The sequence below is a fragment of the Agelaius phoeniceus genome, chromosome Z, assembly GCF_051311805.1.
Source record: "Agelaius phoeniceus isolate bAgePho1 chromosome Z, bAgePho1.hap1, whole genome shotgun sequence".
Classification (NCBI taxonomy): Eukaryota; Metazoa; Chordata; class Aves; order Passeriformes; family Icteridae; genus Agelaius; species Agelaius phoeniceus.
Window position 1 is genome coordinate 84,657,327 of NC_135303.1, and position 26,276 is coordinate 84,683,602.

At 42.4% G+C, this 26,276-nt stretch overlaps 1 protein-coding gene across 1 annotated transcript in view; it reads right to left on the reverse strand.

Annotated features, from left to right (window-relative positions):
* The window catches only part of LOC129132741 (phospholipid-transporting ATPase ID-like), a 73,879-nt gene that overhangs the window by 13,034 nt on the left and 34,569 nt on the right, over positions 1-26,276 (reverse strand). The window contains exons 9-21 of the mRNA XM_077172134.1: positions 25,247-25,329; positions 21,215-21,373; positions 20,423-20,511; positions 15,251-15,447; positions 13,927-14,135; positions 11,749-11,792; positions 10,036-10,201; positions 9,060-9,248; positions 8,121-8,236; positions 6,558-6,722; positions 4,862-4,973; positions 3,713-3,818; positions 2,732-2,879 (exon numbers count right to left, since the gene is read on the reverse strand). Of these exons, the coding sequence (XP_077028249.1) occupies positions 2,732-2,879; positions 3,713-3,818; positions 4,862-4,973; positions 6,558-6,722; positions 8,121-8,236; positions 9,060-9,248; positions 10,036-10,201; positions 11,749-11,792; positions 13,927-14,135; positions 15,251-15,447; positions 20,423-20,511; positions 21,215-21,373; positions 25,247-25,329 (1,783 nt within the window). The remainder of the gene's footprint in view (positions 1-2,731; positions 2,880-3,712; positions 3,819-4,861; positions 4,974-6,557; positions 6,723-8,120; positions 8,237-9,059; positions 9,249-10,035; positions 10,202-11,748; positions 11,793-13,926; positions 14,136-15,250; positions 15,448-20,422; positions 20,512-21,214; positions 21,374-25,246; positions 25,330-26,276) is intronic.

A 26,276-nucleotide genomic window follows, 5' to 3' on the forward strand; every position in this document is an offset into this window, starting at 1 on the left:
GGGCACCACATCTGGATATGCACCACAGCTGGGCATGCAGCACAGCTGGGCATGCAGCACAGCTGGGCATGCAGCACAGCTGGGTATACACCACAGCTGGGTATGCACCATATCTGGGTATGAACAACAGCTGGGCATGCACAGCACCTCTGTAACCTGACAGAGGGCAGAAGTGTCAAACACTAAAAGCAGGAAGCTGCTGCAGGGCCTGAGACAGCCTTGTGTATCTCCATGTGAGAGAGTCTCTGCTCATCCCTCTTGGATTACTATTTAAGCTCTGAGAGATAAATAGGAAAGATTTCAATTTGTTAAGTGCCTAATTAAAAAAAAATGTAAAAAGTTAAGCTCAGGTGGGCATGACATAGCAAAACACAAAACTAAGGAGAAGGCTGCTTTATTCTGAGTGCTGACCTTTTAAATCAGTCAGCTGTGTTATTTCTATTCGAGAAGCACTGAGATAATTGGATGTCTAGTCACCCCTCCAGCTCTTCATGAGGAGGAGGAAGCAGTGTGAGCTTTTCAAATTTCTTTCAGATCATGCTTTATGGCTCTGTTCTTTGTTGTCTCTTTTTAGCAGACATGTACGGAAGGAATCTTCAAGGCTCACTCCTGCTCAGAGCCATTATAGCTGGGCCCACTGCCTTGTCTATGTAAGGCAGACAGTCCTCAGGCCACATATTCTTTTTGAAACAGAGAGCTGTGAGTCACCAGTGTCCCCTTTTTCCTCTGTCATGGCAGCAGGCTTGATCCACAGGAGATCTTTTCATGGTTCAGCTTGAGTTATGCTGGTCAGGGCAGTAAGAGATGGCTTTTGCCTCAATATCCTCACTGCACAGCACCAGCCAAATGTTACCACTTTGTATATGTATAATATATCTCTTTGTATATTAATGGTGCAGCTGCATACAAATAAAGTGGCATGATGATGCCATTAAGGATGCTGACAATTTTCTGTTCACTGCTTTCTTCAGGCAACCCCAGATGTGTGCATAGCCCAGCACTGCCCTACCACCCCTCTACGGGCAGGGATAGAGCACTGAGCAGGTGTTGTGTGTGGGACAGTATCACACCATTGTTCAAGCTTGTAGAAATAAATAAATGACATCTAGATTTGTCTGCACTGTCCTTGTGGTCCCCACCTAGGAGAAAGCCATAATCTTGGTGAAACTCATTGTGTCTACTGTGTGGACTGGCTGCTCCCACACAGCCCAGATTGTGTGGGACATATCCCCTTGCCAGGGTGTAGGCTAGTGTGTGTTTTTCCAGGAATATAAAGAAAGCTTTGACATCACTGCCAGAGGTGTTCTGCTAGCACAGCACTCAGGGGCTGCTCTGCAGGCTGAATGGATGGAGTAGGAGCAGGCAAGGGGTTTCCAGCTGATGTCCATGCAATGTACATGGACCAAACCTGACAGACCCCTTGTCTGCTTTGCAGTGGGAATCCAGGGGTTATGGCCCTGGAGTTCAAGGGGAAGCGTAAAAGAGGGAGAAAGAGTACTTAACAACCTAGGCACTGTCTGACAGTGTTTGGGGTCTATACACATGGCACATGAGCCAAAAGTAGAGAAAGATGAGATTTTCTTTTTTTTTTTTTTTTTTTTTTTTCTGGGCTCATGTAGAGCTGGAAGTGAAAATTTCTGAGCTGTCATTAAGAAAGGTAGCAATCATAGGGAAGAGAAGCACCGTGTTTGTGGGAGGTGGCACCTCCCAGAACTTTCTAAATATGTCTGTTTGCTATGTCTATTTGCTTTCACTGAGATCTGGGAAAGTAAAATACAAAATAAACCCGACATAAATTACATGTTCCTCACAGACAGGTTTGAATTGATCTAAGTTGTTTTTTCTTTCCTCTAACTGGATTTAAAAAATTTCCTAATCTAGATAATTTATTGCAGAGTTTCACTGTTCTCACCAGGAAGACATTTCTTTCGCCCAGAACTCTCTTATCTCTGTTTAATTCCATTACTTTGTTTACCCGTTACAATTTTGAAGAGTATTACCAAGACTGATCAGTGTTCTCCAGGCTCAGAAATCCCAACTGACTTAGTTTCCCCCTATGCTTTCCAGATTATGCCTGACTCAGATGTCTTTGTACTCTCTCCCAGACTGGTGTTACCTGCTCTCTTTCTAAGCAGTTAATGCAAACACTGAGCACCAAATAGATGTGGGATAACCCTCTGCAGAGGACAGCTAACTGTTGTTTTATATCAACAGTGAGGCCTTCACTTCCCAAGCAGTCTTTAATCTGTCACAATTTAATCTGGAGTGTATTGCTTCAGTTTTCTTGGAGGAACATTGTGGGAGAGAGTATCAATATATTAGTAAAGTCATAATATCTATATCCTATAAATTAAGCATATCTGTTTTCAGCTATATGTAGTAGAATATGTCTTTGGCATTGAAACACACGTCTCATGTTATCTTCTTGCTGCAAACACAAACCTTGTTATTTTTCTAGTATGTTTCCAGAAATTAAATATGATCCAGTTACTCTATCCCTCTTGTTCACCAAAGATCAAGGCAAACTGTTCTCTGTTCCTGAAACATCTTCTGAAACATTGTCTGTCACCTTTGATGCCTCAGATAACCACTGAACCTAGTCTTCAAAAAGGAGGGGGAAACCCTTTGCCCTCTAGAGTTCAATTTTTAAAGCATATTTCAGACTTTCAGTATGTCTTGCAGTAAGTTTTTCAGGGAACTCATCCCTAGCAAGGTTCTGAACCTTCCTTACCAGGCTGTGGCCAGTAATAACCAGACCATACACCCCATTTGCTTGCTCATCAGGTACAATTATTTGCTTTTTCGAAGATTTTTCAAAGTGAATGTTGATTTCATCACTGTCCAGAAAGGAGTCTGGCTTCATCTTTTTTCTTGCATTCCTTAAAAAAAAAAAAAGAAACCAGGATAATAATGAAAATCCAAAAACCTTGCAAATATATATCTATGTTTTGTAAGAGCAACTTTATGAAAATAAAAATCAATGCTTCCCTTTGATAGTTCAGGCCAATTTTTACTGTATCCCTACAACAATATGCATTGTTCTGCTGCTGCTGTCTGCACAGATCATCCCCATCTCTGAAACTCTAACAAAGTGTTGCTAAACTTCCGCTGATTTTAAGTCAAAAAAAACCATCTGAGTGCCATGAAGGATGGTATCCCAAAAGACATCCAATTTTCTGTGCATGTTGTCCGGCAGCCATCTACTCCAAGAGAAAAAGACCGTGAACCTTTCCCATTTTCCACCTTTACCTAAGAACCTGTGTCTACAGAGGAGATGAGGAAGGAAGGTAAGTTCTCAGATACTGCCAAAAAAGTATCCAGACAAAAGGCATACCCAGACAAAGGGCAGAAGTGTGAATAAATGGCAAGAGCAGTACAGCAACAGCATAGCTCAAACCTGGAGCCAAAGCCTTTGTAGCTCAGGATCACTTGCTGGTCAATTTCAGCTGATACTCCCTATCTGCCTGTGCTTTAAAAGGTATAAACCTTTATTTAATTTGAGCTCTTGGATCAAGAAGCTTCAGCATTTACACTCAGGAGATTTCTACATTGTGTTTAGCTTCTGGATCTTCCAGGAAGGCAGCTCTCCCTTATCTAAAGGAGAGCTGAATGAACTGCAACAAGGAAAGCTGACAGGGAAAAAGAAGGTGGAATGATACAAAACACAAATAGTGCTAGTGCACAGCACTGAAACTGTTTTTCAGCCATTTACCTCAGCTCATTCAGTACGTCATCAGATGTGCTGCCTTCAATAATGAAAACTTCTTCCATGTCATCATTCAGTAAGTTGCAGGAGTAACCAATATTCATTGCTGTCTCTGGGAAAGATAAACCAGGAAGATAATCCATCTCAGCAGCCCCAGATTCACTCCTGTGGCCTTTTTGTTCACATGACAAAAGCTCTCTTTCTGACTCAAAAGAGACTGGAGCCTTTCAGAGTCAACAGTAAAAGAGCCAGGAGAGTCACTTTGATGGATGTAGCAGCAAATTTGACTTCATAAGACCACAGGGAAAAAATAACTCTACCAAAATGAAAAAGCTTAAAATACCCTTTGATCAACATATTTGGTGTAACAAAAAAACATTTTGTGCTGATTCAATTTTTTTTTTTTCAAGATTTTTAACTTGCCCTCTCCCTGCTTCCAGAAAAGCCCCAAACCACAGCTCTGGAAAAGAATATGACATTTTGCCCATAAAATTCTGGAAAAGATATTCTGGTATTTTATAGCAAAACTATTGCATTTGGAACATGACAAAATTAAGTGTTTCATTTTTCTCAAAAATTCTCTGCTTATGTCTTGGATGAAATTATTTGCAAATACTTTTGACCTCCCTGAAACACCACTGTTTCAGTGAAAATGCTATGTCTCCAAAAGGATTCACTGGAGTCTATTTGCTCTTCTTTCCATCTCCAAAAGCCCATGTTTCCTCCATTTCTATTTGGGATTATAAGAGCCAGAAACAAGCTGAAATGCACCCAACATCCACTTTAACAATAAAGTTTCTGGAAAGCAGGACAAGGTTTTTTTCCAGCTTCTTCATCACCTGAATGATCAACTGGATGAAGGTGACACCTTTTCACAGCTTATGTCAGGGACTATGGGATGCTTACTGTCACCTCTCCGAAGGCAAAGGATGCTGCCTTCACCCTGCTTCCACTCTCATGACAGAAATTAAGGACAGGCACGAGCTAGTCATCTGGTCTAATTCCAGTTAACTGAAATTTTGCCTGGCTGGCAATGAAGCAAAGCCATCTAAGTTTGTCTTCTGTGCAGTTTTCAAAGAATGAGAACACAGGTCCTAGCAGAACCACCCCACCAGTGGAGGAGAAGAGAAGCAACCAAAGCTGTTGTGCCTTTACCTTGCTTATCTCCAGTGAGAACCCATATCTTGATGTTGGCTTTGGCAAGAGTCTCAATTGTCTGTGGGACCCCATCTTGTAGCTTGTCCTCTATGGCTGTGGCACCTAGCAGCTTAACAGAAATGGCAGGGAGTTAGTGCCTGGTTAAATCCTCCCACTGCTACCAAAGGAGAAAGCATTAAACCTAATTATTTAAGCAAACACAAATGAAATCCCCAGGAATAAGGTTGAACTGATTGTCATTCTTCCTCCGCAAATTTACTGTACAGAGTACAGCCCTGATCCTGCAGATGTTTTAGGCTATAATCTCCCCAGGCTCTGATGGATTATGCAGATCCATGAAATTATTTGCAAGAATGTTTGCAGAGCTACAGTGTTGCTCCATGTGTTCCCTTCACAGCAGATAGAACTTCAATAGAGGGACAAAGACACTCTGGATCCAAGAGTGTCCCCAAACCTCCTCTGGTGTGGAACTTGATCCCAGCTGTGCTGTACTGCAGATGTCATATGGCTGCTAAACATCTTCTCCAGCCCTTAACAGACCTGTGCCCACCCCTGGTCCACACTGTCACACAGCTACACCACAGACTGCTCAGGACACAAACCTTCATTATTTTTAAGCTACTGCTTTTTCTGCTGTTTGAAGGTATTTGGTGGCTTTTACCTGTCATCAAAGACACATGGAGCTTTCATTGCTACCTCGGGTTTCACTACTACTACGAACATCCTGCTGCTTGGAGACTCAGTTCAGAGGTTGGCTTTAAGCCTGGGATCCCTTTTGGCACCCTGAGATGTCCACCATACATCAGCTATGAGTATTATCAATGTAGGTAACAGCTCTGAGGGAACTTCTCTACAGGGTGCTCAAAACTGTACAATCCCTGTTGGACAGTAGTTCCTGATCCAGCTAGAGAGACCATGCAACTTCCAAAGGACAGCCTTTCCCTAGCTCACACTTGCTTCTTCCCTGAGCACTGCTGGCATTCTGGGCATACAGCTAATGGAAGGAGCAAAGGTGTCTGCCAGGATTTCTGGGGTTTCAAGAAAGCACTGCCACGAGTGCAAAAGCTGGATTGCTTCTCTTCAGATCTCACACATGCTTTTCATTCATTATTCATGGCTCTAAAACACAGGCAAATCCTCCAGGGCATTTAAAAACTGTAACAACACTTGGGGAGAGAAGAATGACCCAAAGATCACAGTTTAGCTCAATTTCAAGTTGACATAAACATGCTCATGGATATCATCTACGCATCCTGCCCAGGGCTGGAAGAACAAAGGAGACACTCTCATGGGCACTGGAAATTATTCACTGCCTGCCATTTCAAAGGCTGGAAAATAAATAGATCAGCCATTTGGACATACAAAGGATAGCTATGAAATATTTGTGTCCACGTCATCTCCTGCAGGCTCTGGTATGTCACTTCATCACGAGAAAGCTACTCTGACACCCACGTGAGTTATAATAAAACCATTCCTCTGAACTGGTGGCTGACACCACAGCTGTGGGCTCCTGATGGAGGTGCCAGTGAACACCCAGGGCTGCTGTGTTCTGACCTGCTCCTGTCACACAGCCCACTGTTGCAGAGCTGTTTGCAGAGCAGTGTTTACCAAAGTCATTCTGAGCTGTTTATTGACAAACCACCACCCTCACTGCCTCCCCCAGAGCCTGCCCCAGATTCCCTGAATTACCAACCATTAGGTCTTTTTCAATCTCTTCATACAACTCTGACAGTTTCTCTTCCCGTCCCTCCAAGGCAGTGCTTGCTTCATGGTGACGCCTGATCCAGTCCTGGAAGTAATCTTCCTCCAAGCTCTTATAGGCCACCACGAGTGTCCTCAGGCCTTCCCCAGCAAACTCCTGCAAGACAGTGGTCAGACAGAGGATCCAAGGTCCAAGAAGAACAGTCTGGCCACCTGGGCTTACAAAGGATCTTCAGAAATCGGACTGGTAAAAGCATCTTGGTAAAGTTTGCAGAGGAAAGGTGAAAAAATGACACCTTAGGCCACAAATGTTGGGGTTTTTTTTAATAGCAATTCAAGACCGCTTTATCATTACCATCTATTGTCCTTATGGAAACCAACAATCTCAAAAGGGCTTTTATACTTCCTGGCTCTAAATCTTTACACTAACCAGGCATTTGTTTCTCAGGTTTGTATTTCTCAACAAGAAGAGGTTCAAAATAGTGAGACCTAAATAAACACTGAACACAGCCTCAAATTTTGGACATGGGTTCAACATTTTTAGGGAATGAATTCTGGATGAAATGTACAGCATGAGCACAGCTAGTCATGGCACCTCAGCAAGCCCTTATAACTGTGATTTTGATGGACAGCATGGAGCTCAGTGTTTGGTGGAACAGCAAAGATGCATTTGTGAAATGGGAGGTTTCTCCCCAGGCTTGAAGTAAAGGTGAATCAGAAACAGGTCACAGGTCTTCTAAATGTCATGCACTGGATTTGCCATTTTTGTCCATATTACAGAATCATAGAATGATAGAATATCTTGGGTTGGCAGGGACCTTAAAGATAATCTCATTCCAACCCCACTGCCATAGGCCGGAACACCTTCCATGAGACCAGATTGCTCAGAGCTCCATCCAACTCGACCTTGAACGCTTTTTCCAGGGATGGAGCATCCACAGCGTCTCTGGACAACCTGTTCAGTGTCTCATCACCCTCACAGTAAAGAAATTCTTCCTAATAATGAATCTAAATCTTTCAGCTTAAAGCCATTAATGCTTGTTTTATCACTACATGTCCTTCTAAAAAGTCCCTCTACAGCACTCTTGTAGCCCTTTCAGGTACTGCAAGGTATTATAAGGTCTCCCTAGAGCCTTCTCTTCCCCAGGCTGAACAAACCCAAATCTCCCAGCTATAGGAGAGGTGCTCCAGCCCTTTGATCATCTTCATAGCCATAGACTCACTCCAACAGGTCCATGTCCTTCCTATGCTGAGGATCCCAGAGCTGGACAGTGTTCCAGGAGAGGTCTCACAAGAGCAGAGCAGAAGGACAGAATCACCTCCCTCTATCTGCTGACTGTCCTGGAGCAGCTCACATGGCACCAGGTTCTCATGCCTAGGCAACTAATTTGAGACCTAAAGCCACAGAAACTAATTTGTTTCTCTATTCCATAACTTAAAATTGGTGCTTAAGTGCTGTTTCTAAAATCTGGGGGTTTTTCGTCCTGAAGACAAAGTATGCTGGGGAAAAGGAAAACATCAAATGCAGAGATGTTGTTGAGAAGGAAGCTCTTACATTCAGGTGTTCTGTGGTCTCCTCTTTGAGAGAGTTGCAGGACGGATGAAGCAGCTCATAGAGAATGGTGTCAGCCCCCTTGCAGTACAAAGTCAGGTCACCTTCTGGACTCCGCACTGTGAGGAAGAGAAGAAGAAGTGCTACAAATCCCAGACTGAGCCTTTTGCAGTACAAAGCCCTTCCATCAAAACCAAGAACAGTTCCTACAGGTGTCTGAATTTCCCCAAGTTTTGGCAAACTCCCAGGAATCAAGACAAGCTCTGCTTAGAAAAGAGAGTGCAGGTCTGAGCAGACACTATGTGGTCCCTACAGGCAGAATTTCACTAAAAAGTGAAGAACAACTTGTTTTTAGGGAAGTGGTCCTATTTTCCTACCAGTAAACTGTAACTACAATTAGAAAATTCCTGAACTATTAGAGAAAGTTGGAGTGTTAGTAAAGGCTGCAAAAACTTTCTTGGATAATTTCTCCATTTTTTTGTTTGGGAGAAATTGGAATTTTTTTTTTATTGGAAAAAAACTGTTTTCTCAGTTTGTTCTTGCTTTCTCCTGTCCTACTTCCTCAAATTTCACTGAGAAAATAGTGAGGAAATGAGGAAATTTCACTGAAAATTTAAAAGCTGATTAGAAGAAAGGCCTTTCTTGCATTGTAATGAGGGGAGCAAGATATATGAAAAGCTAAGTGTCTTTAGGAGGCTGGCTTGCATCACTCTGGTCCAGATGTTGAGATTTATCCCACCTGCCTCCTTTAAGTATTTTTCTGGCACTGTTGCTGTGTAATTATAAAGTCAAGGCAGCCTATCTCAAGCCTGCAGAAATAAATGTTATGCAGAGCACATTTCAAAGGAGGTCTCCTAGAAAAATACTGCATCATAGCAAAATGAGGGACAGCTCCAGAACCTAAAAAGTCAGGAAGGAAAGGAAGGAGCAAAGGGAACATACCAATCACAGACATTCGCTTGCGAACATTGTTGAAATCAAGAATAGCCAGAAGTTTGTAGACTTTTGTTTCTCCCATTTCCACAACAGTGATGGTCTCTGGTGTGCGAGCCCGGAACACAAATCCAAAGTTTCTGGCAGCAGTGACTAGGGCTCCCTCATCAGGAGATTGTGCTTGATATACCAAGTTACCTGACATGCAAGAAAAAAAACGTAATGTGGCTTTTGACTTATTTCTGAGCTAAAAAAAAAAAAAAAAATACAGCATCTAAGATATAATACAGCAGCTATCCCTTTCCTTTTCACTCTATCCATAGAGGTGCAGCACTAAAAAGCACCTTATGTCCACACATCTCCATCATGTCCCACCAACCCATCCTCCAGGACAGTGCAAGAGGCCCCCTGGATTCTTTTGGGGATTTTAATCACTTCTTTGGCATCTAACATCTCATTGACAGGACAAGTTCCTTGGGTTTAGCCCCTTCTAGTCAGATCTGCATGTATTTTTCTGAGCAGTATTTTCACTTCATACCTGCCAATTAATTCTAGCCTTTAAAGCATGGCTTTCATCCTGTCATCCTGACCTAGTAGCTGTGGGAATACTGGGTGAGAGGAGCTAATGAATCTCCAGTGGATAGGTACTCAATGTTCTTTGCTTTTTGGGGCTAGGAGCAGAGTAGAGAGAGAGCAGGGCAAGCCTCTGCCACCTCAGGGAAGCTGTGGCACCTGCAATTTCCGCACTCCAGAGATGTGGTGTTTGCAGTAGTGTCAGCTCCACCACAGGAACACACAGGGAGTGGAGGCCCTGGTCCTTTCTCTTCCCGTGTGGCATCTCCAAACACACTGATTTATGTGTAGCCATACACTACAGAAAATCACCAGGGAGCCAAAAGGACCAATAACAGCTTCTGTGGAGAGAAGACATGCTGTGGTGTGAGTGAAGATAACCACTCATTCCTGTGCCCTCAGCAGTCCTCACCTTCCTTCTTCTCCTCTGGCATCACCGTGTGGCAAAGGGAGAGCAGCCGGAAGAACCTGTGAGTCGGGACATCATTCAGCTTCACAGCTTCAACCAGGCTGTGGTCATAGAAGGCAAACTTTGGGTCGGCTAATGGGTTGTAGGAGAAGTCAACCTTCTCTGTATTCTGAAAAAAACATGGCATTTGTTGAGCTCTCACAGGGCTGTACACCAATTCCTGCCCAGCACTGCCCCTGTCTCCTCCTCACGTTTACAAAGGACCCCATCCTGCAGGCCTGGCTGCTCGTGGTAGAGATTTGTGCATTTAAGGAAGTGGGAAGTCAGGAAAGGTATTTAATCATAGGACAGGACAGGCACTAGATGTGCCTTTCAGAGCAGCACTTAGGCCAAGAACCAATTAGCTAAACTGCCTCTCTGAGCGGCAGCTAATGCTCCAGCAGGAGCCCTGCCAGTGGATACCTACAGCAAAGAAGTGCCTGCCTTCAACACATGCCTGCTTAAAAGCATCGTGCTCATGATGTCAAAAGCTGCCTGTGATAGTGGAATGCAGGAGCCCAGTTTAAAACAGTTCAGAAGTCTGTCTTATTCACCATGTTCTCCCAAAGCCAGAAAAAAATTCTGATATGGAAAAAATAGGACAGACAGGTGAAGTAAAGGTTAAACCCCACAGGCACTACCCATTTTGCCAAAAAACAAGGAGCCCCAAGCAGAGTGGAACACACTGGAGAAATGTCCAGAAGCTTACCACATGATGTGTCATGGAGTAATGGACTGCCAAGCCTGCCTTGGACAATTCTGACTCCCACCCTATCCCTGATGAGCTCAGAGTTTCCAGGATGGGAATCATCCTTTTGACCTCTGCACGCTGACATTTAGCACTCAGTCCAAGAGCACAGACTGACCCCTCCCACACTCGTCTGTGCAGCAAGGTCCAGGCACAGCAACATCGTGGGTTTGTGGGCAGCAGGACTCTGCTCCAGAGAGTGTCACCAGCAGCAGGGTGGGGTGGACAGCTGGCAGGAGTCCAGTGTGTGTCACCAAGCAAGGCTGATGGAGAGAGGGCAGGCTGGAGGCACAGTGCTCAGCACAAACAGCCTGTTTCAGTGGGCAATTTAAGTTCTAAATGGATTGGAAATGAATCATTGGAATAAGGAGTGGGATTTTCATCATCATCTTGCTGTTTGTTATTTGGATTACTGCATGCAGCTTTCAGACATTTCAGAAATGAAGATGTGTGCATTTGTGCCTGCAGGCAGAGGCTAAAGATAAATGTAAAAATGACAGATTTTCACCCTTTCTGAAGTCCGGACATCAGAGGAATTTGACAGTGACCTTGCCATTGGTGTGAACTGCACTCACTAATTCCTCACTAAAGCTTTAATTAACTGATAAGGTTAATAAAATTCACCAATGTCCAGATCTCCAACAAACACCAACAGTCAAGTGTTCAAGAGAAGCTGTGCATGCGCCAGGATGTCAGGTGAAGCAGAGGGGACAGTGGGCTGTTCCCAATCTGCAGGTTAAACCCAGGCTTACTGCAAAGGAACTTAACTCTGGGAATTCTCTGACATCCAGAGGAACACACATCTCTGTTTGAGCATCAAGAGCATCAACTCTTGAAGGGTCAAAAGCATAATCTGTGCAGGGCTCTGTCCACTGATACTTATCCAGGTCCACTGAAAGCACAGATCCTAATAGCACTTGAGCACTTACCTCATTTATTTCTATCCTTTGCCCAGACATATCATACACATCACCTGCAAACAAGAAAGATTAAATTATAGCCACAAACTGTGGGTAAGTGCAGTCTCTGAGGCACAAAATTGAGTAAAGTGCTTCTAAGTTAGAACCTATTTTAAAAGTTTCAGTACATTGACATGGGCACTGATGACTGATGACGCGTAACAATTAGTTTCTATGTCGACATGATAAAATCTGGAGACTGATAGATGCTTGAAACACAAGGCAGTTGCTGTAAAAGTGACTGGCTTTTGAGTAAAGAGGACTTGTCTTGAGCTGAACACAGAGAGAATAGGGTTTCTAGTGCTAGACAGGAAATTAAAGAACTTCCAGGGAGTGATTTCTCTTGTGTCTTCTCCTTCAAAATCCAGCTCCTGGATCCTACTATTTGCAGCTGTCCCTGGATACCCATACAAAAGGAGTTTTCAAAGCTCATTTTTCCCACATCTAGGTAGCAAGGCTGCTCTGTTGATTCTCCCTGAATGGATGATCTGGTCATAGGAATTGCAGACAAGTCATCTCCAAGAAACATTATTAGAACTTCTGCCTGGAGAAAAGTTTCACTGAGAAGGTCTGGACTGCCCCAAGGCCAGCCAGTCCCAATACTTCATTGAAACAAGATCAAAATTCAATGAATTACAGGGATGATTGACTCATGTTTGCACCAGCAACCTCAACTGTGACCAAAGTCAATTGTAGTGCTGGTGTGCCTTCATAAAGGCCGCAGGGGTGTAAAAGACACACAATAAACACCTCTCCTGAGAATCCATGCATCAGCTGATTCCCTGGGAACCATAGCCAAGAGGCTTTTGCGCACCTCCTTCCCTTAAGCCTCCAGAGGAGAGCAGAACTAAATCATCCTTTCTGGCATTGCTTTCCAGAATGCCCCTGAGCAGCAGAGAAGTACTGTGCTAGGAGGAAGCTAAACATTTAGAAAACTACAGGCAATAGATTATTTGCCTTCTTTGCATGTATTTCCCATTCATTTCTTGAACCCTTACCCTGAATGTATGTTGGTGGTGACATGCACTTCAGAAAAGTCACCTAAGGGCACTTGATAGAAGAGATTTCAAACTCCTCATTAGCAGTTTTAATGTTAGATATCATAGTAACACTGTTTTCTCCACATATGCACAGATTCATAGGAAGAAATATCTTCTCTTATTAGGTGAGCTGATAGCACCGAGAAAAGATGCAAACTTTCTGGTACATTAGTGCATCAGCAGGTCTGACACAGGGAAAGCAAGCATCCATATACAAATAGTGGCTAATTTCTCTGGAGCATCTGTGATGTTAATCAATTAGGCAGTTAACGAAGTGCTAGCACCTCTTGAGCAGTATGAAGAAAACTGCCTGGGGCCATAGCATGAACAAGCCTTTTAAATCAATAACTTCTAGGATCTAACAGAGCTAACAACTCATGTTTCCCATTTTTTCCGACTCCCTACAAACTTTTCTTTCTTCTGGTAGCTGAAGAATGTCAGGTGTAAAGACAAAGACTAGGTCATTGACTACTCCAACTACCTGAAAAGGATGAGGAAAATCACTGCTCATGACATGAGAAATTGCTGAGAGACACAGGGTGAGAAAATGACAAAATCTGCAGATAAGCCTCATGAGGGATGGCTGATTTCATAAGTGATTAGGAGGGAGTGAGTTATGTGAATTATATTATATATATATATATAATATGTATATATATATATATAATAATATATATATATATATATAATAATATGTATATATATATATACACACATGTTATATTTTGCAAGGTTAGCAATACCTGGCTAGCTATGCCAATAATACCATAAAAAGCTGTGATTACCTAACTAGGGATATCAGAAAAAAAAAACCAAAACAAAACAAATTTGAGTACAGATGATGTAAATCTGGGACAAATGAGGTGAAGCGAATAGTGTTGGGGCAGTAATGGGGCAGAAAAAGGGAGATAAAAGAGTGAGAAAAAAGAGGAAACAATTATTAATACATGGCAAATGATGCAATCAGGCTGTCCAGATATCCCTGATGGGTAGCCTTACACTTGATCACTGCAGCTCCTTACATGGAATCTGCTCTGGATATCAGATGCATTCTCTGTGGATGAAGAGGCACACAGTGAGGAAAACCCAGAGAGTAAGACAAACATACCATAGGATTTGCCATTGATGGAGCACTTGTTGAAACACATGATGTTCTGGGTGAGAGTTCCTGTTTTGTCTGAGAAGATGTACTTGATCTGCCCCAGCTCTTCGTTGAGTGTGGTGGTTCGGGCCTGAGCTGGCGTGTCATTCAGAGGGTAATACATCTTACGGTCCCAGTCGATGTAGAAACTGTTACCCAAGCGTATAATCTCCACACTGATGAAACAGAAACAGAAGGTGATGGAATATTCCTTAGCTTAAGGGACAAGCTCTTCATCTTCAGCACCACCATTATCAATTGCAGTTAGAAGACAACTTTGAAGGTAATGACAGGTTGAACTCATCAGTCCATAGGTGGCCTGTGGTGAGGGATGCTGCAGCAAGTCCCACTGAAATGATCTGCTAAGTTTACAGCAAACTCATTATAAAGCAGTACTTTATAGAAGTACTTGGAACGTTTCAGCAGTTTTCAGACTGAGAAGCGAGGCAGGAGCAGTGGGTTTCAGTTAGTGCCATTTCAGGAGGTGGTTTCCAGCAGAGCTGTGGGCTGAGCTGAGCCCAGTGGCACGGGATGAGCACAGCCATGTCTCCAACCACAGAGAGCTCCACACCAAGAGAGCCACTGTGCCACTCAGTACAACAAAAGAGTGGCATCAGCTAGCAGATGACATGAGTTTTCACCTTGCTGGGTGACATACTGGATAGGAATGGAATTCATTCCTCATGTTTACCAGCACTAAAGAGAGTCTCAGTAGCAAAGCTGACTGAAGGTAGCTACAATGATAAATTGAACAGGGCTTTGCAGTCTCTACCCCAGCCCCAAGTTCTGAGAGCATCACAGACACACTGCCTACCTGTCACTCTTATTTGTCAATCTTATTTACCAATAACCAACACAGCTCTGCATTGTCTGGGAGGAGAGACCACTCTCAGCTGCTCACATAGCACCAAGCACTTGAAGCTGGTTGCACCTCCTCACCTGGCAATCCTCACACAGTCCTGAGGCCCCCTCGAAGAACAGGCCATTCATTCACTGTTAGCAAGATGCTAATGGTGGCAGGCTTCCAGCCCTGCTCCTGTAGCATCCTACACATCTACACCTCCCCTTTAGCTGCAAAATCATCCTCTCCTCTTCCAGGGCTCACTGCTGTCCCCACTTCAACCCTGACAAAACCTTCTGAAGGCAGCAGAAACAGGAAAAGCATCACTGTGGTTGTGTAGGAGCGTCCATGATGGGGCTGTGTTAGGTTTTAGGGAAAATGCTGCTCCCAGTTAAGGCAAAAGCTAAATCTCTCCTAAGATCAAAAGTGACAGGAGCTTCTGGCACGTACCTGACGTAGAGTGAAATAGGTACCACTGTGTTTAGAATGATCACGTATGACCAGAACATGAGGAAGCCAGAGTAGGAGGCAGAGTTGACACCCTCTGCCCAGGGCAGATAGACCTGGAAGTAGTAGCCCTTATCATGCTCCCAGATACCATTGCCAATGGCTAGGATGAGACACATCAGTGCTAAAAATGCAAAGATCTGGAAAAAAAAAAATCAAAAAACAAACCAAACAAATCAAAACCAAACAAAATGTATTGCGTTTTAGAAACAAGGAATTTATTATGCACCAGTCAATCAGAAGACCCTAATGGGATAGGGTTGGATAGCCTAAATCATGGGAAAATGTGCCTAGGGATGAAGAGGCAAAACCAGCAAAATTATGATACTTTTACCTCAAGGACAAAGCTACACAGTGCAGAGTCTGGCTTGGAATTAGAAGTCCTCAGACAGCTGGGAATTTAAATCCCAAGCAGACATCTCAACTAGGGTGGTTACAGCAGCCTGCTGTACAGCAAATCTCATTAGAGGAGAGCTGAGCTGAGGGTCCTCAAACATCTGGCTGCACACTTGGGAATACAAATTGCCTGAAGGACTTTACCTGGCCATTTGCCAGATGTCTCACAGTCTTCCTCACAATATCTGAAACACTACTAAGGATAATCCAGCAGCATACAGTCTGGAATTTAGCACTGGATATTATTCTGATGGTTAGAGGAGAGTTAATTGCTTTCTCAAAGCTAATGGTTGCCTCGGCATTTGCCCTCACAATTTGATTACATTTCCTTTGAGCAAATAAAAAGCAACACCAACCAGTGATGCATATCCCTGGGCTTTAGAGAAGCCTGTTTCCCGAAGCCTAAAGTAACCAGGGCAACAGCAACTGGGAAGTGAATTTCAAATTGGGAAACCTTACTGAAAATTGGGGCTTGCTCAGGAACGCTATTTAACAGACACGAAAACATTACATAGATCATAAAGCATTTTTTGATCAAAAAGGACAAGACTGTAGCAATACATTTATTTGGAAAAGAAGACAGAACGGGAAGAAATAAATTTAACAGAAATTAATACAAAGTGCAAAGAATTACAGAACTGTGAATATTCAACAGTAATAAAGAATCAAGAAAAGAAAAAATTTAAGTCATAAACAGGTGTGTGAAAAGCAAATGTGTTAACAGACAGCCTTCCAAGACAAAGGAGAAAGGAAGGATTTCTGCCCTATGGTAGATGAAAAAGGAAGATTATGTCCACTGACACAAAGCACTGTGTGGCTCTACCTGCTAATAAGCATTTTCAATGCACAAGTCCATTTAATTCAAAGATGGAAGCTTAGAGGATAGTTTTTAACCTTTAAAAAAGTTAGGTTCTAACAATGCCTTAAAAGCTGGGAAGACCCACCATCTTGGAATCCTGCTAATATAATTACAATATTTGTAAGGTAGAAATGGTGATGGTAGGGGATATAAACTGCAGTTAACTTGTCATCCTTCCTGAACAAATGATGAAAAAATAATTCTTTTGGCATGGTCTTTTCCAAACATTTGACATAAAACAACCAATATAATAATAAAAAAGTGAAGATATGGAGTCAACAGGCTGCACAAAAGAGCAATTAAAAATCATCTTTTGCAAGGATAATCATTAGGGAGGAAATATCAGTAAGTTGGACCATTATGTAAAGGCCACACGGCAACAATCACATTAAAACAGTAATCAACCTTTTTAAAAAACAGTAATTGAGGGACAAACATAGAAATGTTGATGGTAAAGCTAATATTTGTACTGCTGAGGTAATCTGTGGGAGGAAGAAAGATACTTCTGTGGAGCAATATGAATCACTTGGTGAAAAGTTCATGCCTGATCAACTCAAGTTTTAATATCAGAAAGCCACAAAAGGGAACTGCAGTGAGAAAAGGTGGCAGACTGAGTTTCAGGGGACACATTTATTTCACACATGAGCAGTAGCTTTTCTATTTAATTGTGCGAAGCCAAATAAATTGCTCAGCTTGTGAAATGGAGACAATATTGCTTGCTGGTAAGGAATGTAGTGCAGTGTTTTTAAACCTCTGTGAACCAGAAATTAAAACATACTTCAATCTGTGCTATTGTAATTATAAGGACTTAAGAGTATTTGAGAGGCATGACCCACCTCACTGCCCCAGAGGTTAAAAATTATCCATTTGCAGAATATCACAGTCCCTGTAGGAATTTCAATGTGTGATTCAGCAATAGAAATATATGTGGGGCAAGACAGGAGCTGAACTTTCCCAAGGTGTCCCTGCCCATGGCTGGGATGCTGGAACAAGATGTTTTTTAAGGTCCCTTCCAACTCAAACCACTCTGGCTCTATACCACAGCAGCTCTTGCCTACAGCTGCATTTGATTTATGCACATTTTGTTTTCTATGCACTGGGCATGTCAGTGCTCTCACAACCCCACTCCTGTGCAACACTTGTGCTTGCACAAGGCTCACTAACATTCTGTTTGATCTGAAACAAAAGGGAAAGGACCAAGCCATTAGAAGCAGCCCTTGAGATTAATTTCTCTGTCCAGAAACAACTCTGTGCAGGGTGCTGCAATTGTAACCACAGCCCTGAAGAGAATTACATGAAAAGTCATTGCTTGTGCAAGCTCATGGAGCTTTCCAGCATGAGCATCATCCCTCCCTGGTTCCTGCCCATGCACTGACTGCTGAAGATTCTCTTGGTAAGGGTTTTGTAAAGAGGAAGTGACTTTTGACTTCAAGACAAACATTGACTGTTGGACTGTGAATTAAAACAGTTTCAGTTTCTTGATTGGTACTTTGAGTTCTGCTCTGGGGTTTGAAGCAGTCAGCTGTATAAGAGATGAGTGTGAGAGCTCCCTTTCTCTGAAAATTTGCTCCCCCTAGCCTGCTCAAAAGCAGCTTTTGGAGAAAAAAGCATTTCTGGAGCTGGCAAGTGCATCCCCAGTGGAGGAACATTAACTTCTCTCTCAGATCGATGAGAAACACCTCCAAATGTGACAAAACAGCTATGACTGCCATCTGGGAAGGTTTGCTTCTGATTAACCCTAGTTGGGGCAGACCAGGGCAACATTTAACAGGCACTCCCTTGGCGAACCTGCTTAAACACTGCTTTGTGCCTGGAAGTTTTATGGGCAAACAAACACAAAATAACTTTGCCAGTATTAACGTGGAATAAGCTTCACTACATTTAAATTACCTATTTATAGTCAGTCGTGGCTGCTTTGTATTCTCCAACTCAAGAGCACAAATATACTGCCTGTTTTATGACCACACTCTGTAACCTTCGACCACCCAGTGAGCTGGAAAAACCCAGTGCCACATCCCCTTAGATGTGCAAAGAGTGGTGTTTAATGTATGACAGAGCTTTACTTAGACACCAAAATTTTAGGTTCCTTAAAAATGTGTAAAGGAGACAAACACACCCTTGGCTCCTCCAGCGCCCAAGAACTCAGGCAGAGGCTGATGCAATCGGCTGCAACTTGCTCAGTTTTTTTTTAAAACAGAGCCAGGAGGTAAATTCATCTCATTTGTTTTTATAAAGAGAGGCCAAACAGATTGAAAGTCCTGGGTGGGACCCTTGGCTTGTGAAAGGAGATTTTAGCAAATCTTAATTGAACATTAAATTCTAGATTCCCAGTTCAGTTTTCCTCTGCTCTGTTTCTGTGCCCTGTGGATCCCTCCACAGTCCATTGTCCTCTCCAGACAGAATATAGCAGAACACCTATTAAAATGTGAAATTCTTCAAATGCTTGAAAAATTTTGAATGTAAGAGGCCCAAACTTTGTTTGGTTTTCCTCTCCACTTAAGGGGAGAAAGGGAAGAAAAATACTGAGGGAGACAAGCTGATGATAAGTAAGCTTGATAAACCAAGATTTTTCTTGGTGTGGAGAGATTGGTGCAAGAGTATTAAAATTAAGGGCATGTCCTTACTGCAAACAGAGCAAGGCCTCAAGAAGAATTGAAGTTAACCCTGGAGTGGCTCTCCGTGCTGTGGCATTGCTGGGCATCCCTGGGCTAACTTAAAGGACTTTTGGGATCCAAAGGAAAAAAAACCAGGAATACAGAGGCTGAGATGAAATGTGGACGTTGGTGGGTGGTGCCACCCTGGAGATGTTTGTGCTCTAAGTGCCTGTCCTGAGGAGGCATGAAGCCAGAGAGGGCAGGGAGAGCTCAGGACAGCCTTGCTGTAATGCACAGACTTCTGTTGGATGCCTCCCCCAGGGCTTGTTCCAGTGCCTGGGAATGGATCCTGTCCCAGCTGGCTGCTAGGGTGATCTGGAGAGCAAGAGTAATAGGGAAGAAGCAGAAACAGGGAGCACTGACCACCAGACCCTCCCAGTGTCATAAACTGAAGGTGGTGCAGCATGCATGGGAAAGCATGACAAATTTGCACTCAAGGGGAAATAAAATCTGAAGTGAATGCCCTTTTCTTCAAGCAACATTGATTAAAGTAGTGTCAGAGTGTGTGTCTTCCTTCCCTGAGTGGCTTTGAACTCAAGCAGTAAAGTCTTGAGAAAGTCTGTGAAAGAATCGCTATTTCTGCCTGGAAGTATTTCCATTTGTTAAAACCACTGATGAGCTTAACCCTCAAATTCAATCTGTTTTTCAATCTGAGAACAGTGCCTGCTATGTAAGATTAGTGTTCTCAAATTTCCCAGCTGCTTAAAACACCAGCTTCTGAGCATTAATGAGACCATGTCTAATAATTTACCCTAACGTGTTAAGTCAGGGGCTGGCATCATGTAAATTAGCAAACTCAATTACCAAGTCCTGTGCAGATATCACCAGGGATGCCAAGAAATCGGGAGGAAGAGAGAGAACTGCTAATATTTATTTAAATAGAAAATGATAAAATTAGCAGAAGGAAAAAAGGGCTTTGTAGGCTTCAAAATATTTCTCACGCTAAAATGCAGAGGAGAAAAGGGAGAGCAGAGTAAATGACAAGTTCAGAAGGAAAGTCCTTAATTCTGTCAATGTAATGGCCTTGCTTTGCAAGATGGGCTGGCAGAGGCACTGCAGAGCTCAGGCTGCTAATAAATTATGATGTACTTTTTCTTTTTATCATTAGTCACTTCTGATATTCCCCCATTTGTGTGGACAGAGAGGTGGAGCATCTGGAAATGATGAACACATCTGAAGAAAGGAAGACACATTAATCAGACTTACCACCAGCACAAGGACATTCATGAGCCGATCGATGCTTGTTCGCTTAAAAGTTGTTTTTCCGCTGTTCTGCATCAGTTTCGTGTCTGGCCCTGGAGATGAAGCACACTTGTTAATTTTAGTAATAAAGCTTAGCTGTTCTAAAGCTGATTCCCTCTGAGGCCCCACTGTGCTTTTCAGCATAAATAACCATCACAGCTCTCATGAAGTCAGGTACACACAGTTTAGGAATGCCAGTGGGAAACTTGGGCAGAAACAGTTTAAGTCATTTGGTCTGAGATTATATGGAGAGAGTCACATAAAACCACTAAATCTGGACTTTGACTCAACTCTTTTCTTTTAACATTCAACCCTTTCTTTCAGGTTTAATCACTTTTCCCAGCATATTTGGTATTGCTATGTTATTGGTGACATATTATGCATAATTTCACATGTCTAGAGTATAGAAACAATAGAAGGACTAGGCTCATGAAAAGCACCTATCTAATCAATAATATTATTGATGACCCTGATATTCCAATGTGGATGAAAATCATATAGAAATGATACAGAGTGTTTATTTCAATACACTTGTGAGAATTCTTAACCAAATTTAATTGTTACAGTCTTTCTTAGTCATATTGATCAAAACTCCCCTCATGTACTTTGTTGAGTGGATTTCTGAAACAAGAAAGTTTTTTCTTCTTGTACCTGGTAGAAACATAAATACTTGCTTCCTTTGTGCATGCTGGGTGTGCTGTATCCCCACCCTAGTGCTGCTGGACTCTGCAATCAGCATGTCAGTTTTTTACCTACCAGCATAAATAACAAGCCCAAAGCACCACTCTGTGTTCCTGATAGTACAGCCCCTCAGCAACATCTTCTCATTGTCCAGGGCATATTTCTCTCCCCAAAGAGTAAGAGTTCCTGTGAATTTATCCAGTTTGTTGTTTGGTGCCTCACATCTGATTTCTCCTGTGAAAAGAATGTAAAAGCAAAAATGGAAATCTTGGTTCAGAAGGTGTCATCAATACTGCATTCCCAGCTGCTCCTCAGAGAAACAATATTTCACACTCTAGTTACAGCTGACTCCTAACTCTGTCATTCCCATTCTATATCTTACATTTACTGATGTTCTGGGATGTTGCTTCTTCCCCATATTCATCTCAAGTTGAAGGGACCACAGTGAACCTGCATTTATCCAATTCTTTGAACACAGCAATTTTTTATTGGTAGAGCACAAAACAAAGTTTCCACAGCTTCTATATGGGTGAGAAGAAATGTTGAACCAGCAACATACTTTTAATCCATTCACAGCAAGTTCATAGTGGTAGGATGTCACTGGATAACTTTAGCTAAAAGTGCTGACATCACCTTTTTTCCTATTTCATTTTCCCTCCAACTGCAGGAGCCCAAGTGAATAGAATCATAGCCTAAAGGCTGCAGAAGAGTAATTAACTGAGGTGTCTTTGTTCACTGATTTTTAATTTTATATGTCTTATAACACAAGTCCCAGGAGTGCATTAAAAGATACCACTACCTTCTTTGGCCACTGAGCAGACACTGTAAGTGACTGGAGTGTCTATTTCCACGCTTTATATTTATTTCTTGTAATAAAGTGTGTTCAGATACCTCAGTATAAAAATGACTATTTAAATCAATCGCTGAACCCGACATTTAAAGATTCAAAGCAGAGCCCTGTGGATGTATTGAGAACTGGAAAACACAAATATGCCTTACTGAAAGGCAATCTAAGAGTTCAGTCTGTTCACTTAATCAGCAGTTATTTTCGTCACAGGCTATAAATACCTACTAAAATACTAGCATTTGCGGAGAGTACAGTTCTTCTAGCTGCTCTCAGATTTACACGCCAGCCTCAAGAAACTGGAAACAAAATCCAGGAGTCCAGAAGAAAAGTACAGCTTTAAGTGTCATGACCATCTTCACCACTATAGATTTAAATCAAACATTGTGCAAATGATCAAAAAAGCAGCTCTAATCTAGGGCAGACTAACCATCAGACATGAAAGACTGAATAATTAGGAAATTCAGTGACACATGTGGCATGACAATTCATACTAACAACTGTGCTGCTCTTCTATTTTATCATCTGGTTAGTCCAACAAGGACCAGACCTGTGCCCCATTGTTTCTGAAAGTCTCTAGTAACCAGGCCCATCTCACTGCCACCCTCACAAACACCTTGAAAAGCACAAACGAAACAGGGTCTTTGCACTGGAACCTCAAACAGCACAATGCAAAGCAAACCCAGGGCATGCTCTCCCACCAGGAACACCGTGCCTGCTGTGGGACAATGCTCCTGTGAGCACCCTGAGTGTCCACATCTGCTCTCCCATAAGCAGGTGGGTCTGGGCTTCTGGCATGCTGATTTTGAGATCAGAAGGGATTCATCCAAATGAGACTGACCACCAAAGAGTGAGAAGCTCTAAAGGTGCCCCCAGGGCAGCTGCACTGAGCCCAGTAGCTCTGCAAGTGAAGGCACCAGAGCCAGGCACGACACCTCCTGTCCCCCTCACCCAGTAACAGCAATAAGAAACCTGCAACTCATTTCAGCATAAGGAGTTAAATACTACCAAGTCAACTGTGATAAGTAGAGGGTAACTGGAAAGTATTGTTGCCTTTCTGGTCTCCCAGTTCCCCAAATCAAACAAAGAAATTCAGTGTTTTGCAAGGATCCTCCTTATCTGAACCATCAAACATCATAACTCACATTAAGCATTCCACTGAGTGCCTGTATTAGCTGCACAACCCTGTCCTCTCTTCCTGTCCTAAAAAGTAATTAGATAAAGAGTTACATAAATATTTAAATATTTCTACTGAGGTTTGCTAAGGGAAATGCAAGGCTGGGTCTGATTCCAGGCACTCTTCCCAGTACACTGTCAAATATAAATCATCCTGGGAAACATTTTATTCATTTCAAGTATTGTGAAGAGGCCACTTTTATTTACAACATAAGTAACATAGAGATTTAGAGAATAAATAAATATCCAATAAGAAAATTCTGAATTTCCCAAAATATTTTTAAATGTTTTTTTAATTAAGCACTTCCAAGAACATTGTGCCCTTAGATAACCATCACTCTAAGCATGCTTGAAAGATTATCTAAGATTAAGATTTTGCTTACAAATTAATAGACACTTCAGCCTGCTCAGGAAAATAATTAAGGTATGCCACTCCAATTATTAACATTAAGCATCTAACTGTACACATAAAAACATATTTCTCAAGACCTAGAACACCCAGAACCTCAGCGATCATTTCAAACAAATCCTGATTTACTGAGCTGACACTTGGCAAAACTCACACATATTATTGCATAAAACCTCAACAAAGAAGGCAAAAAGAACTCTACCAGAGACAGCCTCAGCTATGCTCTCTGCCACATCCCCACCACTTGTCCTAGAATCATCTACTTATTTCAAAAACTTTTTTTTCTAAAATTATTTTTCCTCTATATCTAAAAGTATTTCCTGAGAGCCTGCAATCTTTAAGGCATTCCAAGGACAGCAGCACTCATTCCACCCCTTTCCATAGTAACTCCTCCTGTAATCTTGACCTCATATCTAAGCCAGCAGAGCACTGCAGAACGTGACTAACACCACTTGGTCTGTTCCCTCATCTTCTCTCCACAGACAGATGATGTGTGAGGATGGAGTATTCTGAGTTTGACAGCTCCTTTCTCTGTATGTGCTGCTAAGTATTCTCTGGTATCCAGTGACAGGACACATGGGAGTGGCTGAAGTTCCACCAGAAGAGGTTCAGACTGGGCCTCTTAGGAAACATTTCTTCACTGAGAGGGTGACCACTCACTGGAACAGGCTTCCTAGAGAGGTGATTGATGCTCCCAGTCTGTCAGGTTTAAGAGGCATTTTGACAGTGACCTTAAAAATACTTTAATTTTTGGTCAGCCCTGAAGTGGTCAGGCAGTTGGACAAGATGATCATTGTAGATCCATTCCAATTAAAACATTCTATTCTATTCTATTCTATTCTATTCTATTCTATTCTATTCTATTCTATTCTACTCTGTTCTATTCTATTCTATCCTATCCTATCCTATCCTGTCCTATCTTATCCTATCCTATCCTATCCTATCCTATCCTATCCTATCCTATCCTATCCTATCCTATCCTATCCTATCCTATCCTATCCTTTCTTGTATTTGGTACAGGAAACAGTGCTGAGAAAGGACACATTTCTTGTTAAGCCCATCTATTCTGCTTGGCTTTAGATATTTTAAAACTCAGTCTTTATTGTTTCATTGAGAGAGAAAAGGAGCAGCTTCAAGGTGAGGCTTCAGGCTGGGAAGGAGTCACCTGTCCTGTGTGCACAGCTAGTCCTCAGGTCTGTGTGGTGTCTGGGAAGTTCCACTGATCAGAAGATAAATGTAATCAGTGCATCAGCATTGCTACATCAGTGTGAAAGTGCAGTGTGAAAATGTTTTGAGATCAGAAGTAAGCATAAGGTTTTGGGAAAACAGTTTCTATTGTGCAGTTATGTGAACTCTTGTGCTGGCTTTTAAGGTGGATAGTCTCAACTTGTGCAGACTAATACAAAAGAAAAGTGTCCATCCAGAAGAATTGCCACCAAGGCAGAGTCAGCTTGTAGCCATGCATGGCACCAAGACCTGCAAGCAAAGAGGGACCTTTTCTTTTACTGGTGGTGTTGATACCTGTTGTACAGACTGCAGAGTGCCTGTTCTGTTTTGCTGGCATTGTTTGCAGAGAAGACCTAGCAGGGGGCATTGGACAGCTTGGAAGGAAGTGTCCCAACCACTCTCTGTAATTTGGGCAAATCATCTGTAAAGTGGATTTTCCATTTATACTCACCATTGAACTCTGTCAACTTCTGAAGATCTTCTCCAAGCTCTGCAGTGACTGTCAGTGCCTGCTTCACCTTCAGGTTTGTTTCACTGTGGTGAACAACATAAGAAGAAAACATGAACTGAAAGTCATATGTGAACTGAAAACTCTCCTTGAAAATCACTTCTGCTCTTGAGGACAGTCTTCTTCCTTAGCCATCTGATGGACTGTGAAACTGTACATCTGTTTCACCTGGCCAAAGGGTTTAGATTGTCTCTTTCAGCTGCACTGACAGGCATTTAGAGGAATTCTGAAGAATAGTATCAAAGATGAAGTGGCTCTGTCTTCTTAATTTCACCACAGAGCAGCACACTCTCCACCCTGTCACTAATGACACATTTAAACCCAAGGCATCTAAGCATATATGAGAGCTCTGAATCCTTTCTCCCATGGTATTCTGATCTGGAAGATTACTTCAGTCCTGGGACTAGCTAGCTGAGGAGCTGGAAATGCAATGTCAAAAGAATACTGCATTAGTTCAGGGCCTCTTAGAAGTGGCACTAGTGTGTATGAAAACTACAAACCCATTTTAAGCAGAAATCAGATGGGGAGAGTCCAGAGGGCTGTCTGTAGGGTCTTGGGAGAGACACAATTTCTTAGAATCTCTGGTCTTGCTTGGTCACTTAGACTGTTGCTAGTTCTGGGCAAAGCAGAAAAGGGAATGCAAACTGGGTCATAAAGATGAGTCAGCTCCAGTTTATTCAAATTAATACAAGTTGCAGCCCTCTGATTTTGTAGCCAGTTGTGTCCTGGAGTGGGCAGCATTTGGAAGCCTTTGCTGTGTGCTTGTGTTGATATTATTCTACAGCAGACCAAAGGGGATTACCAGAGTTATCCATTATGATTATTTCATCCAGATAATCTGTCTCAAGGAAAATTCTAGAGGAGAAAAAATCACCAGCTTCTGATGGGGACATTGCAGGGACATGTGTCTAACTAACTCTCAGTGTTAGAAGAGCTGTCACTGAAAAGTAAAGTCCCCTCCTCACAAGTCATT